This window comes from Oncorhynchus gorbuscha, linkage group LG09 (assembly GCF_021184085.1).
Source record: "Oncorhynchus gorbuscha isolate QuinsamMale2020 ecotype Even-year linkage group LG09, OgorEven_v1.0, whole genome shotgun sequence".
NCBI lineage: Eukaryota > Metazoa > Chordata > Actinopteri > Salmoniformes > Salmonidae > Oncorhynchus > Oncorhynchus gorbuscha.
In genome coordinates this window covers 85,589,210-85,605,745 of record NC_060181.1, presented here as the reverse complement: position 1 = coordinate 85,605,745, position 16,536 = coordinate 85,589,210, and the positions used below count along the sequence as shown (strand labels likewise).

Sequence of the window (16,536 nt, the reverse complement as noted above, 5' to 3'; positions counted from 1 at the left end):
TAGGTTAATTTGGCGCAATGAACCAATTGCCCGTATCACAAGAATTAAGTTTCTGTTTTTATGATTGTTTCATTATTTTTGTTCTCGTCTACTTCTGTGCTGTGCGAAGTGTGCACCTTCCCACTCATACCAAACTCCTCCCCCTTTGACACACAACAACAAAGTTCACTTCTTCTTCTCTCAAAACAAGCAGTTTCAACTTGCTATTTGAGGTTTGGTCATATGGACACCGAAACACATTAAGACATTATTTTACTGTATCAACTCCTTAGGAACACCTAATAGGTGTTGGTATGACCTTAATAATTCCATATCATGTAGTCTGTCTCGTCATTGTTGGTAATCAAGCCTTACTACAGTTTTGTCTGCAAATATTTTTATATTTTTTTATATATTTTTTTAACCAGGCAAGTCAGTTAAGAACATATTCTTATTTTCAATGACGGCCTGGGAACAGTGGGTTAACTGCCTGTTCAGGGGCAGAACGACAGATTTGTACCTTGTCAGCTCGGGGGTTTGAACTCACAACCTTCCGGTTACTAGTCCAACGCTCTAACCACTAGGCTACGCTGCCGCCCCAAATATGATGATTGAGTTTGAGTCATACATGCCACGCAGTCATGGGTGAACAGGGAGTACAGGAGGGGGCTGCGGTAAGCAAATTGAAGCAAATTGAAGCAAATTGAAGTGGGTCTAGGGTGACCGGTAAGTTGGAGGTGATATGAACCTTGACTAGTCTCTCAAAGCACTTCATGATGACTCTCGTGTCTGAGCCGTTGACTTGCGACTCCACTTAGTCTCTCTACTCACATTGTGCTTGCTTGATTGCCTTGCGGAGGGAATAACTACACTGTTTGTATCGGCCATATTGCCAGTTGCCTTTCCATGGTTAAATGCGGCGGTACGCATCTATCCTCGGTTTCTGGTTAAGGTAGGTTTTAATAGTCAAAGTGGGTATAACATTTCCTATACACTTTCTTATAAACTCACTCACTGAATTAGTGTATACGTCAATATGATTCCCTGAGGCTACCCGGAACATATCCCAGTCTGCTGATCAAAACAATCTTGAAGCGTGGATTCCGATTGGTCAGACCAGCATTGACTAGTCCTTAGCACGGGTGTTTCCTATTTGAGTTTCTGCCTATAGGAGCGGAGGAGCAAAATAGAGCCGTGGTCAGATTTGCCAAAAGGAGAGCAGGGGAGGGCCTTGTATGCATCGCGGAAGTTAGAGTAACAGTGGTACAGTATTTTGCCTGCGCGAGTGCTACAGATGATATGCTGATACAATTTAGGTAGCCTTGTTCTCAAATTAGCTTTGTTCAAGTCCCCAGCTACAATAAATGCAGCCTCAGGATATATGGTTTCCAGTTTGCATAGAGTCCAGTGAAGTTCCTTCCTTGGTATCGGCCTGAGGTGGGTTATACACAGCTGTGACAATAACGGAAGAGAATTCTCTTGGGAGATAATACGGTCGGTATTTGATTGTGAGGAATTCTAGGTCAGGTGACCAAAAGGACTAGAGTTCCTGTATGTTGTTACAATTACACCATGAGTCATTAATCATAAAACATACATACCCCGCTAGCACTTTCAGAATTACTCACTCCAACAGCCACCCAGTCAGCCAGTGTTTGTGTGAGACAGCTTCTTACTGCCCTTGGGAGTCTCATTCAACAACCCATCGCAAAGGATTTTTCCTCTTTCAATTAAAGACATTGTATGCTTCAATCAATATTTGCTTGCACTCATTCTGGTTGAATGCGTTGTGAATGTGTGACATCGATCACAATTGAGGGTGTTCCGAAGCCACTTTGATCCAGTTGGCACTACAATGGAAGTGTTTTGTCTTTTATTGTTTTGCGCTCTCTCATGCGTGCACGCACACACACCGCTAAGACTTAGGCTAGTCAACGGCGTATGATTGTCACCAAGTCCCAGGGTACAAAGTGTGGTTTTTCCCTTGGATATCATCTCTCTTGCTCTCTCGCCCTCTCCATGTCTCTGCCGTTCCTTTTGAGGCTCTAGTCCATTAGCGTGGAGGTCCTGAAGGCCAACTGCTGCTTGTACACTAAGTGGCTGGCTGCGACAACACATACAGCATAAGCTAGGTTAGCCGCTGGCCATGGAAGAGACTAGAGATGGAGTTAGATCAAGTTCAGGGCCAGCCACTCTACTCCAAGTAGGCCAGATAGATAAGCCCCAGTTGGACGGCAGGTTGGTTGGCAGGAGACACACTTGCCCTGGGTTGTTTATGACTGGAGAGAGAGATGAATAGATGGGTATGACAGATAAGTATAAGTGACAGTTATTGCTACAGATTCCTGGAGTTTGGCTATTTGTAACAGTAGGCTGTTGCTATCTCTCATGTTTCCCTGTTTCCTTCGCTCTCTCTCTCTCTCTCTCTCTCTCTCCCTGCCTGCCTCAGGCATGCCCTGGCACCAAGAATGGACTAGACTGTGTCTCCTGGTTTTGTGAGGCAGAGAAGCACAAGAGAAGGCTAGAATCGGAGACCGGAGGAGAGTGAACTGCAGGCGAGCTGAATACAGAGTATCCCTGTTCATACGAACAAGGCTATCAAACTGTCACAGGCCACTAGCAGGTCATACTGTAGCAAGTGTGTGTGTGTACCTATATGATACACTTAGAAATACACAAACGAGAGAAAGAGAGTTGGGGGAGATTTCTCCTTTTTCCTAGACATATTGATGTATTTACAGAGGATTTTGACATTTACCATCTCAGATTTCTGTAGTTAGGTAAGATTAGCGTTTCTGAAACAATATTTTGCTGAAATGTAATTTTATCACTGAGAAATTAAGCTAATTGATTGCACTCAAATTGGCCATTTTAATTCATTGGATTCATATAATCGTAAATAAATATAGTACCGAACATCTGATTTGGACCTTAATGATTCCTAATAATGAGGACATGAGGAGTCCAATTAAAGAACAGGGTAACAGAACTATTTTCACCCCCCTCAGATTTTTTTCACATTTTGTTTAGCGTTACAAAGTGGGATTCAATTAAATTTCATTCTGTTTTTTTCCTTCTATTTCTATATATATATTATATTTCTATATACTATATTTTTTATATTTAATTTGTATTATTTTGTAAAAAATATATATATATATATATATATAAGTATTCAAGTATTCACCCCCTTTGTTTAGACAAGCTTATTTTAGTTCTGGAGTAAAATTTGTCTAAACAAATCGCATAATAAGTTCCATGGACTCAGTATGAATTAATAGGGGTTGACATGACTTTTTAATGACATGAAATGCAAACGAATCCTTGTGTTTGGGGCATGCTTGACATTGGCATAGAATGGGGAGTTTATCAGGATAAAAAGAAACGGAATAGGGCTAAGCACAGGCAAAATCCTAGAGGAAAACTTGGTTCAGTCTGCTTTCCACCAGACACTGGGAGATTAATTCACCTTTCAACAGGACAGTCATTTACAACACAAGGCCACATCTACACTGGAGTTGCTTACCACCAAAGTTACAGATTGGACTTATATCTGCTTTACAAATCTATTGCAAGACTTGACAACTGCTGTCTATCCATGATCCCCAATAGTTTAGAAACAAATAACATCAGCCTTCCTGCAACATTATCTTGTAGAAATCTATTTTGAACTCTGAGAAACTAAGCTAATTGATTGCACCTAAATTGGCCATTTTTAAATGATAGGATTAATTTAACATTCAATTTTCTAACAATGAGTAAGACATGAGGGAATCCAAATAAGTGGTCAAAACATCACGAACCCCATGCCAATACTACCCCATCAACAGATATATGAGAGAGAGAGAGAGAGAAAGAGAGAGAGAGAGAGAGAGAGAGAGAGAGAGAGAGAGAGAGAGAGAGAGAGAGAGAGAGAGAGATTCAGAGAGAGAGAGAACAGATGAGAGAGAGAGAGAGAGAGAGAGAGAGAGAGAGAGAGAGAGAGAGAGAGAGAGAGAGAGAGAGAGAGAGAGAGAGAGAGAGAGAGAGAGAGAGAGAGAGAGAGAGAGAGAGAGAGAGAGAGAGAGAGAGAGAGAGAGAGAGAGAGAGAGAGAGAGAGAGAGAGAGAGAGAGAGAGAGAGAGAGAGAGAGAGAGAGAGATGTGGACGTACTAAGGCTACACCATGTCATTGTGTGGAAAGACATTTTGAAAAGCACCTTTTAGTTAATGCTTTCTTCCCCTTCTCTCATCCTTGTAGCTGTCTGGGGAACCTACACCAATATGAGGTACAGTATGCTTTAATGACGATTTCCGTTCTTCATAAAACAAATGCATGGCTACCATGAACTTACTACACTGTCTGTCCCCTCTTTCATGCCATTCCTTTTCTATCCATTCTGTTGCAATCCATTTAACTTGTTTCCCTACCCACTTTACTCCCTTCACCCTTAATTGCATTGGATAGACTAAAAACACACTCAACAACCCAGGACTGTTCGGGAGTTATACTCTCTCTATATATATATATATATATAGTATAAGTCTCAACAACCCAGGACTGTTCGGGAGTTATACTCTCTCTATATATATATATATATATATATTATAGATTATATATATATATATATAGTATAAGTCTCAACAACCCAGGACTGTTCGGGAGTTATACTCTCTCTCTATATATATATATATATATTATAGATTATATATATATATATATAGTATAAGTCTCAACAACCCAGGACTGTTCGGGAGTTATACTAAGTCTCAACAATCTTGTTTTCCGTTAGATGGACTCTGCACCAAAAGCACTTTAAATGATTTTTATCCTGGATCCTAGTGTTCATGTTTTGATTCTTATAGCTTGTAATCGGGGTTGGATTTAGACTGTAAACAGAACATGAGTTGGCTTAGCTAGCCAATTAACCATGTTACATCACTGAGTTGGCTTAGCTAGCCAATTCACCATGTTACATCACTGAGTTGGCTTAGCTAGCCAATTAACCATGTTACATCACTGAGTTGGCTTAGCTAGCCAATTAACCATGTTACATCACTGAGTTGGCTTAGCTAGCCAATTCACCATGTTACATCACTGAGTTGGCTTAGCTAGCCAATTCACCATGTTACATCACTGAGTTGGCTTAGCTAGCCAATTCACCATGTAACATCACTGAGTTGGCTTAGCTAGCCAATTAACCATGTTACATCACTGAGTTGGCTTAGCTAGCCAATTCACCATGTTACATCACTGAGTTGGCTTAGCTAGCCAATTCACCATGTTACATCACTGAGTTGGCTTAGCTAGCCAATTCACCATGTTACATCACTGAGTTGGCTTAGCTAGCCAATTCACCATGTTACATCACTGAGTTGGCTTAGCTAGCCAATTCACCATGTTACATCACTGAGTTGGCTTAGCTAGCCAATTCACCATGTTACATCACTGAGTTGGCTTAGCTAGCCAATTCACCATGTTACATCACTGAGTTGGCTTAGCTAGCCAATTCACCATGTTACATCACTGAGTTGGCTTAGCTAGCCAATTCACCATGTTACATCACTGAGTTGGCTTAGCTAGCCAATTCACCATGTTACATCACTGAGTTGGCTTAGCTAGCCAATTCACCATGTTACATCACTGAGTTGGCTTAGCTAGCCAATTCACCATGTTACATCACTGAGTTGGCTTAGCTAGCCAATTCACCATGTTACATCACTGCGTTGGTTGTTGATGTGAGCAACCAGGTGAGCTACTGTTTGATATATAAATGGACAAAGGAGAGAGAAGAGCAACCATGTAGGACCAGCAGTGCAGATGATATAACTAGGGGTGTAGAAAGCACACGCGGGGATGCACTCTGGGTTTCCCTGTTTTTCTGTCTAATGTTCTCTCTATCTCTTCTCTCTGTCTCACTGTGGGTCTCTCGCTCTTTCTCTCTGTCTCCTTCTCCTGATCCATGTGCGTTCATAGCCTTTCTGTGTGTGTGTATTATGTGTGTCTGATTCTTAGGTGTGTCTGTGGGTCGGTCCGAAGTCAGGGATGGAAAGTTGCACTGTCATGCCGAGGGGAGGGTGATGTGGGTCTTTCACTGTGACTGTTTTGACATGGGCCTGTTGCTGTGATCATCTTACCGCCACCCTGGCAGTCAAGATTCCTGACCGCAGTCAAATTCCACGTGACCGTTGAGTCACGGTAATCTCCTCTTATGCACTCTGAACATGCGTTGGTAGCACCCAACTTGCTAACAACCGTCAGGTCGCTAATGGCCTGGTACTCAGGGCTCTATTTTCCCTCTAACCACTCTGAAATCAATGGAAATACAATGGAAAATCACATGAAACACTTATCATCAAAACAGTATAATGCTTTTAAAACCCTCACTGTGATGATCAATTTGAAGAGGTTGAAACCGTTATTGTGGATGTTGTTTCAAAGCCTAACACAGCAAAATAGACAGCTCTTTCAAAAGTGATGACTAATTCAGACACCCATATGCATGTTAGAGCTTCTGCATAGGCTTATAAACTGGGAGTACAAAAGGAATTGTCTGAAGAGCTCCGTTCTCCAGATCTGTGCCTCGACACAATCCTGTCTCGGAGCTCTACGGACAATTCCTTCGACCTCATGGCTTGGTTTTTGCTCTGACATGCACTGTCAACTGAGGGACCTTTATATAGACAGGTGTGTGCCTTTCCAAATAATGTCCAATCAATTGAATTTAATACAGGTGGAATGCAATCGAGTTGTAGAAACATCTCAAGGATGATCAATGGATAAAAGATGCACCTGAGCTAAATTTGGAGTCTCATGGCAAAGGGTCTGAATACTTACAGTGCCTTGCAAAAGTATTCACACCTTGGCTTTTTCCCTATTTTGTTGCATTACAACCTGTAATTTAAGTGGATTTTTATTTTTATTTCATGTAACAAAATAGTCCAAACATTGAAATGTCTTGTAAAGGCCTAGTCAAAGCCCAGACCTCAATCCAATTGAGAATCTGTGGTATGACTTAAATATAGCTGTACACCAGCGGAACCCATCCAACTTGAAGGAGCTGGAGCAGTTCTGCCTTGATGTGCCAAGCTTATAGAGACATACCCCAAGAGACATGCAACTGTAATTGCTGCAAAAGGTGGTTCTACACACTATTGGCTTTGAGGGGTGAATAGTTAGAATATAGAGTAGGCCTACAAGCCCTCAGTCCAGCTTCTCTCAGCCTATTGCATTCCTGGTGTAACTCTATTGGCTTTGAGGGGTGAATAGTTAGAATATAGAGTAGGCCTACAAGCCCTCAGTCCAGCTTCTCTCAGCCTATTGCATTCCTGGTGTAACTCTATTGGCTTTGAGGGGTGAATAGTTAGAATATAGAGTAGGCCTACAAGCCCTCAGTCCAGCTTCTCTCAGCCTATTGCATTCCTGGTGTAACTCTATTGGCTTTGAGGGGTGAATAGTTACGCTCAAGTGTTCTGTTTTTTTGTTGTTGTCTCATTTCTTGTTTGTTTCACAATAAAACATATTTTGCGTGGTAGGCATGTTGTGTAAATCAAATGATACAAACCCCCCCAAAATTATATTTTAATTCCAGGTTGTAAGGCAACAAAATAGGAAAAATGCCAAGGGGGTGAATACTTTCGTAAGCCACTGTATGTAAATAAAGTATCTTTTTATTTTGAGTACATCGCTTTTGTCATTATGGGGGTATAGTGTAGTGATTGCTGATTATTTATGTGGCTGTAACATAATGTGGGAAAAAGGAGAGGAAGGGGGGGACAGAGGGAGAGAGAGGGGATTGGAGGGAGAGAGAGAGGGGGATTGGAGGGAGAGAGAGAGGGGGATTGGAGGGAGAGAGAGAGGGGGATTGGAGGGAGAGAGAGAGGGGGATTGGAGGGAGAGAGAGAGGGGGATTGGAGGGAGAGAGAGAGGGGGATTGGAGGGAGAGAGAGAGGGTGATTGGAGGGAGAGAGAGGGGGATTGGAGGGAGAGGGAGGGGGATTGGAGGGAGAGAGAGGGGGATTGGAGGGAGAGAGAGGGGGATTGGAGGGAGAGAGAGGGGGATTGGAGGGAGAGAGAGAGGGGGATTGGAGGGAGAGAAAGAGGGGGATTGGAGGGAGAGAAAGAGGGGGATTGGAGGGAGCAAATTATGCAATATAGGGAATGAGAGGAAGTGGAGGAGTAAAGGGGGTGGACAGACAGACAACCAGACACAGACAGAAGGGGAGAGGAGGTGGAGGAGTGGGGGACAGACAGACAACCAGACACAGACAGAAGGGGGAGAGGAGGTGGGGGACAGACAGACAACCAGACACAGACAGAAGGGGAGAGGAGGTGGAGGAGTGGGGGACAGACAGACAACCAGACACAGACAGAAGGGGGAGAGGAGGTGGAGGAGTGGGGGACAGACAGACAACCAGACACAGACAGAAGGGGGAGAGGAGGTGGAGGAGTGGGGGACAGACAGACAACCAGACACAGACAGAAGGGGGAGAGGAGGTGGAGGAGTGGGGGACAGACAGACAACCAGACACAGACAGAAGGGGGAGAGGAGGTGGAGGAGTGGGGGACAGACAGACAACCAGACACAGACAGAAGGGGGAGAGGAGGTGGAGGAGTAGGGGACAGACAGACAACCAGACACAGACAGACAGGGGTGGAGGAGGTGGAGGACAGACAGACAACCAGACACAGACAGACAGGGGTGGAGGAGGTGGAGGACAGACAGACAACCAGACACAGACAGACGGGGGAGAGGAGGTGGAGGAGTGGGGGACAGACAGACAACCAGACACAGACGGACAGGAGTGGAGGAGGTGGAGGACAGACAGACAACCAGACACAGACAGACGGGGGTGGAGGAGTGGGGGACAGACAGACAAACAGACACAGACAGACGGGGGTGGAGGAGGTGGAGGACAGACAGACAACCAGACACAGACAGACGGGGGTGGAGGAGGTGGGGGACAGACAGACAACCAGACACAGACAGACGGGAGTGGAGGAGGTGGAGGACAGACAGACAACCAGACACAGACAGACGGGGGTGGAGGAGTGGGGGACAGAGACAACCAGACACAGACAGACGGGGGTGGAGGAGTGGGGGACAGAGACAACCAGACACAGACAGACGGGGGTGGAGGAGTGGGGGACAGACAGACAACCAGACACAGACAGACGGGGGTGGAGGAGTGGGGGACAGAGACAACCAGACACAGACAGACGGGGGTGGAGGAGTGGGGGACAGACAGACAACCAGACACAGACAGACGGGGGTGGAGGAGTGGGGGACAGAGACAACCAGACACAGACAGACGGGGGTGGAGGAGTGGGGGACAGAGACAACCAGACACAGACAGACGGGGGTGGAGGAGTGGGGGACAGAGACAACCAGACACAGACAGACGGGGGTGGAGGAGTGGGGGACAGACAGACAACCAGACACAGACAGACGGGGGTGGAGGAGTGGGGGACAGACAGACAACCAGACACAGACAGACGGGGGGGTGGAGGAGTGGGGGACAGACGGACAACCAGACACAGACAGACGGGGGTGGAGGAGTGGGGGACAGAGACAACCAGACACAGACAGACGGGGGTGGAGGAGTGGGGGACAGACAGACAACCAGACACAGACAGACGGGGGTGGAGGAGTGGGGGACAGAGACAACCAGACACAGACAGACGGGGGTGAAGGAGTGGGGGACAGACAGACATATTGAGGCAGCGTGGGTACCTAAAAGTGGGCTTCCTGTGGTGAGCTATTGACTCTGGGCTGAAGTGATTAGAGTTTCATTCGTGCCTCACTGTATGTCTATCTCTCTAGATCCATACAGGAACATGGAGAGATGAAGATTGAGGAAAGGATTGACGAGGTGAGTGCTCTCTTCCTCACTGTTTTTCCCATCATGCAATGTATGATCAATATGAATAATATGTCCCCAGCACAAAATCCTCCGTCCAACAGTGCACACACACACACACACACACACACACACACACACACACACACACACACACACACACACACACACACACACACACACACACACACACACACACACACACACACACACACACACACACACACACACACACACACACACACACAGTACACAACACACACACACACACACACACACACACACACACACAGTACACACAGTACACAACACACACACACACACAGTACACACAGTACACACACACACTGACATGACTCTGTGTGTGAAGGCATTTTAATTCATACTCCCAGTCAGAGGCCTGACACCTGAGGTGTTCAACCATCTTGCCACTTTTCTCGTTGTGCTGCGAAGTTCAGTTTTTATCCTCTTTATCTGTGTCTTTGTTATATTTACCCTGAAGGTCCAAACTGAAGGCCCAAACACCTGCTGAGGTAGAGCTGTAAATGATGCAGATATAGATAGACTCACAGGCCCAATGGGAGGCATTACAAGTGATGATTTAGAGCAGGAATGGATGTCTGGAGACGCCTCCTCCTGGCAGGCCACACTGTGCTTCTGTTCCAGCTCATACTGAACACTGTGTCACCCTGGGATGTGTTTAGCAATGCGTACGGTTTGTTACTACAAGTGTTACTACAAGGTAGTGAATATGGATTGGCTATCACTGTGTGGGAGAGAGACAATTATCAGTCTGTTACTGAATGGCATCTTTATCTCTGTCAATTTCCTCATTAGAATAGGGCTCTTTTGTATCTTACGGTTCAAAGTGGCTCTGAAGACTCATTTCTGGGTGTCTGCGCAGGCTTTTATCCAGGGTGACATTTCTCCCCAGACACACTGATCTCTGATTAGACCTCTCATGCCATTAGGGGGGGTGTGTTGTTGTCTGGGAATGTAACAAGCAAAACTGTGTGTGTGTGCGTGCGTGTGTGTGTGCGGGTACAATGCAAGCTTAAGGGAATACAACAAACGAAATGATTGATGTGTCACTTAGTCTTGTCGTCGGGTGCGTTTGTAAACCCGACAGGCAAAACAGTTCCACATGACATCACTCCTCAGCAGATGAGCATTACCTTTACACTGTGTGTGTCCTTACAGCAGGATAATACCATGGTAACACATTATCCCTGCAGGATCAGTCTTATCTGTCTTTATATTCTTCTCTCTATCTGTCTCTCTTTCTCACAGGCAGTTGCTCCCCTCAGAGAGAAGATCCGGGATCTGGAGCTGAGGTATGTCTGTTTCATCACACACCTGCAAGCAAACACACATACACACAAACGCAAGTAAACAAACACACACACACACACACATTAAATCAAATGTTATTGGTCTCATACACTTATTAATCAGATGTTATTGTGGGTGTAGCGAAGTGCTTGAGTTCCTAGCTCCAACAGTGAAATAATATCTAACAATTCACAACAATACACAAATCTCAAAGTAAAAGAATGGAATAAAGAAATGTATAAATATTAGGACGAGCAATGTCAGGACGGCATTGACTAGAATACAGTACACACACACACACACACACACACACACACACACACACACACACACACACACACACACACACACACACACACACACACACACACACACACACACACACACACACACACACACACACACACACATGCAGAGTTAATCTCCCAGCAGTGGAATGCTTATTCATACCTGGTCTGCTGTGCTGCAGATGCTCCATATCTTACACAGGCAATCTACAGTTCAAACAATAATAATGCAGAACACCCCGCCTCAGTTTTGGTAAACAGCTATTATAATATTTCATATATAGTAATACATAAATGGAGCTATGGGTGGGTGTCTCCGAGAGAGAGGGACTGTGTCTCCGAGAGAGAGGGACTGTGTCTCCGGACTGTGTCTCCGAGAGAGAGGGACTGTGTCTCCCGAGAGAGAGGACTGTGTCTCCGAGAGAGAGGGACTGTGTCTCCGAGAGAGAGGGACTGTGTCTCCGAGAGAGAGGGACTGTGTCTCCGAGAGAGAGGGACTGTGTCTCCGAGAGAGAGGGACTGTGTCTCCGAGAGAGAGGGACTGTGTCTCCGAGAGAGAGGGACTGTGTCTCCGAGAGAGAGGGACTGTGTCTCCGAGAGAGAGGGACTGTGTCTCCGAGAGAGAGGGACTGTGTCTCCGAGAGAGAGGGACTGTGTCTCCGAGAGAGAGAGGGGGACTGTGTCTCCGAGAGAGAGAGGGGGACTGTGTCTCCGAGAGAGAGAGGGGGACTGTGTCTCCGAGAGAGAGAGGGGGGACTGTGTCTCCGAGAGAGAGAGGGGACTGTGTCTCCGAGAGAGGGGGGGACTGTGTCTCCGAGAGAGAGAGGGGGACTGTGTCTCCGAGAGAGAGACTGTGGGGTGTCTCCGAGAGAGAGAGGGGGACTGTGTCTCGAGAGGGGGGACTGTGTCTCCGAGAGAGAGAGAGAGGGGACTGTGTCTCCGAGAGAGAGAGAGGGGGGACTGTGTCTCCGAGAGAGAGAGAGGGGGGACTGTGTCTCCGAGAGAGAGAGAGGGGGACTGTGTCTCCGAGAGAGAGAGAGGGGGGACTGTGTCTCCGAGAGAGAGAGAGGGGGACTGTGTCTCCGAGAGAGAGAGAGGGGGGACTGTGTCTCCGAGAGAGAGAGAGAGGGGGACTGTGTCTCCGAGAGAGAGAGAGGGGGGGACTGTGTCTCCGAGAGAGAGAGAGGGGGGACTGTGTCTCCGAGAGAGAGAGAGGGGGGGACTGTGTCTCCGAGAGAGAGAGAGGGGGACTGTGTCTCCGAGAGAGAGAGAGGGGGACTGTGTCTCCGAGAGAGAGAGAGGGGGACTGTGTCTCCGAGAGAGAGAGAGAGGGGGACTGTGTCTGTGTCTCGAGAGAGAGAGAGGGGGACTGTGTCTCCGAGAGAGAGAGAGGGGGACTGTGTCTCCGAGAGAGAGAGAGGGGGGGACTGTGTCTCCGAGAGAGAGAGAGACTGTGTCTCCGAGAGGGGAGGGGGACTGTGTCTCCGAGAGAGAGGGGGACTGTGTCTCCGAGAGAGAGGGGGGGACTGTGTCTCCGAGAGAGAGAGAGGGGGACTGTGTCTCCGAGAGAGAGAGAGGGGGACTGTGTCTCCGAGAGAGAGAGAGGGGGACTGTGTCTCCGAGAGAGAGGGGGGACTGTGTCTCCGAGAGAGAGAGAGGGGGACTGTGTCTCCGAGAGAGGGGGGGACTGTGTCTCCGAGAGAGAGAGGGACTGTGTCTCCGAGAGAGAGAGGGGACTGTGTCTCCGAGAGAGAGAGAGACTGTGTCTCCGAGGGGACTGTGTCTCCGAGAGAGAGAGAGGGGACTGTGTCTCCGAGAGGGGAGGGGGACTGTGTCTCCGAGAGAGAGAGAGGGGGACTGTGTCTCCGAGAGAGAGAGAGGGAGAGGGACTGTGTCTCCGAGAGAGAGAGAGGGGACTGTGTCTCCGAGAGAGAGAGGGGGGACTGTGTCTCCGAGAGAGAGAGAGGGGGACTGTGTCTCCGAGAGAGAGAGAGGGGGACTGTGTCTCCGAGAGAGAGAGAGAGGGGGACTGTGTCTCCGAGAGAGAGAGAGAGACTGTGTCTCCGAGAGAGAGAGAGGGGACTGTGTCTCCGAGAGAGAGAGAGGGGGACTGTGTCTCCGAGAGAGAGAGAGGGGGACTGTGTCTCCGAGAGAGAGAGAGGGGGACTGTGTCTCCGAGAGAGAGAGAGGGGGACTGTGTCTCCGAGAGAGAGAGAGAGGGACTGTGTCTCCGAGAGAGAGAGAGGGGGACTGTGTCTCAGAGAGAGAGAGAGGGGACTGTGTCTCAGAGAGAGAGAGAGAGAGGGACTGTGTCTCAGAGAGAGAGAGAGAGAGGGACTGTGTCTCAGAGAGAGAGAGAGGGGACTGTGTCTCCGAGAGAGAGAGAGGGACTGTGTCTCAGAGAGAGAGAGAGGGACTGTGTCTCAGAGAGAGAGAGAGGGACTGTGTCTCAGAGAGAGAGAGGGGGACTGTGTCTCAGAGAGAGAGAGAGGGACTGTGTCTCAGAGAGAGAGAGGGTGTGTGTGTGTGTCAAGAGGTTGGGTGTGTGTGTGTCAAGAGGTTGGGTGTGTGTGTGTGTCTGAGACACTGGAGGTGGCAGAACGGAGTGGTTGGGGTGTAGGGTTTGAGCATAGCCTGAAGGTAGGGAGGGTCAGTTTCTCTTGCACCGTGGTCTTGTTGTGGATGTGAGCTTGAACTGGTAGCCAGTGGTGTGTGCAGAGTGACATGGGGTTACTTTGTAAGGTTGAACACCAGGCAGGCTGTCGCGTTCTGGATAAGTTGCAGAGGTTTGATGGCACAAGGTAGCTCAGGGAGCCCAGCCAACAGAGAGCTGCAATAGTTTAGACGGGAGTTGACCAAATCTGCGCCGCTTCCTGTGTGAGGTAGGGTCCTACTCTGCAGCTGTTGTAGAGCATGAACCTGCAGGAGCAAGTCACAGCTTTGATGTTTGCAGAGAATGACAGGGTGTTGCATTTCGCTACACTCGCAATAACATCTGCTAACCATGTGTATGTGAACAATGAAATTTGATTTGTTGTCCAGAGCCCAATGTTCTGTTTCTCTAGAGAGAAATCGGATCATTCACGAGAGAAATCAAATCAAGAACTATGTAAGAGAGTTGTAGTTTTCATAAAGCAAAATATTCAACCTAGCTCATTGCAGAAACGTGGTAATTAACTACAATGACCATAATCCATTGCGCCCGTTCTTTCAGGCTCGGACAGAGACTTTTACAACTACAACTAGGTTTGATGCACACAGACCGCATGAGAGAGGAACGTGCACAACACAACAACGAGAAGGAGGGATAAAATTCCCCTTTTTAATTTTGTAATTTAAAAAAAAATGTTTTATTTTACTTTCATGTAATTAGGCAAGTCAGTTAAGAACAAATTCTTATTTTCAATGACGACAGATTTTGACCTTGTCAGCTTAGGGATCTGCCGCCCAATTGTACATCCTGCAAGAGCGAAATGTGTCAGTCTGGCGATGATTCTGCTGCAGAACATGTCATCTTTGCAAAACAATGGCCACCCAACTGATACAATTAATCATGATATAGTCTTGTTCTGCCTACTTTGCTGTTTGCATTTCATTTAGAAGGTTTATGGGGAATGTATTTCTGTCTACCCACAAGATGCCAGTTATCATTAGCATCGCTACCTGGCTACATACGGACTGATACAAACGAGCGCACAAAACAGACAGACGGGCAATATTGCTGGAAATGAATTGGCATATATTGTGTTAAGTTTGGCTTTTTATGCCAGTAGTGGCTAACCAGGGTTGGGATAATGTCAATGTGGCTTTGATTGGAAAGTAGCCAGGAGCTTTATGTGTATGCCAGTTTGCGATGGAACACATAGAAAAACGCATGTACTTTCTTTCAGATTAGATTGGCAAGCTACTCACAGTGGGGATATGAGTTACTCATAGCTCGCGTTCTACCTGTTGGAGGCCCCTGATCTAGGAGCATGAGAACAAGAGGAGAGACGTTCAGCTTTGGCAGTGCAGGTCTCCATGATCTAGGAGGATGAGAACCAGACCAGAGAGGGTGAGCTTTGGTAGTGTGTAGAACCTCCATGACACAGAGGAGAGTAGTCTCAGTTGAGTGACCCATCTTGAAGCCTGACTAGTTAGGGTCAAGAAGATCATTCTGAGAGAGATGTTCAAAGACTGAATGCAAAGACTATTTTAGAGAGAAAAAGAAAGGGATACCGGTCTGTTTGTGTGAATCTGCAAACTAAAGCCCTGTGAGAATAGTGGGTGTTCTACCCTAAATCATTCTGGACGATAGTAGGTGTTAATGTTAATATTGGGGTAAGATCATGTTGGAGTTTGGTAACAGATAGCGGTGTTGATGTATCTTTCTGTCATTGGGGTGTGTGTGACTCCCAAGTCCCCTGTGCAGTGTAGTCTCTTGAGGCAGAGAGATCTGATTCCACTAACTAGGTTATCAGGTGTGAAGGACAAACTTGGTCATCGATCACACTGCTCCATCTATAAGGGCATACTTGTTCAGCCCTCCAGACACATTGTGCAGAGTCCTTGAGTTGGGCACTGTACCTCATTACAACCTCAATGAGATTTACCTGTGAAGTTATAGTCACTTACCTCCTTCTATTTCCTTCAGACTCACTCACTCATGAACGAGTGAATGAACACACACACACACACACACACACACACACACACACACACACACACACACACACACACACACACACACACACACACACACACACACACACACACACACACACACACACACACACACACACACACACACACACACACACACACACACACACACACACACACACACACACACACACACACACACACACACACACACACACACACACACACACACACACACACACACACACACACACACACACAGAGAGACACACACACACACAGAGACACAAACACACTAGGTTTGGTCAGTATCCAGATTTCCATACCTTCATAATGACCTTGTGCCATACCGGGATATTCGGTAATACCGGCACTGAACACAAAATGCGCTATTTTCAACCACCAATGAGCCTTCAAGAATCTAAAAGTTAGCAATGCTAACAAGCACTTGTAAAATCC

The 16,536-nt window shown here is 46.9% G+C and overlaps 1 protein-coding gene across 1 annotated transcript in view; it reads left to right on the top strand.

Annotated features, from left to right (window-relative positions):
- The window catches only part of uxs1 (UDP-glucuronate decarboxylase 1), a 101,287-nt gene that overhangs the window by 6,042 nt on the left and 78,709 nt on the right, over positions 1–16,536 (top strand). Inside the window, exons 2-4 of the mRNA XM_046363743.1 lie at positions 4,218–4,245; positions 9,781–9,829; positions 11,108–11,151. Coding sequence (XP_046219699.1) covers positions 4,218–4,245; positions 9,781–9,829; positions 11,108–11,151 — 121 coding nt within the window. The remainder of the gene's footprint in view (positions 1–4,217; positions 4,246–9,780; positions 9,830–11,107; positions 11,152–16,536) is intronic.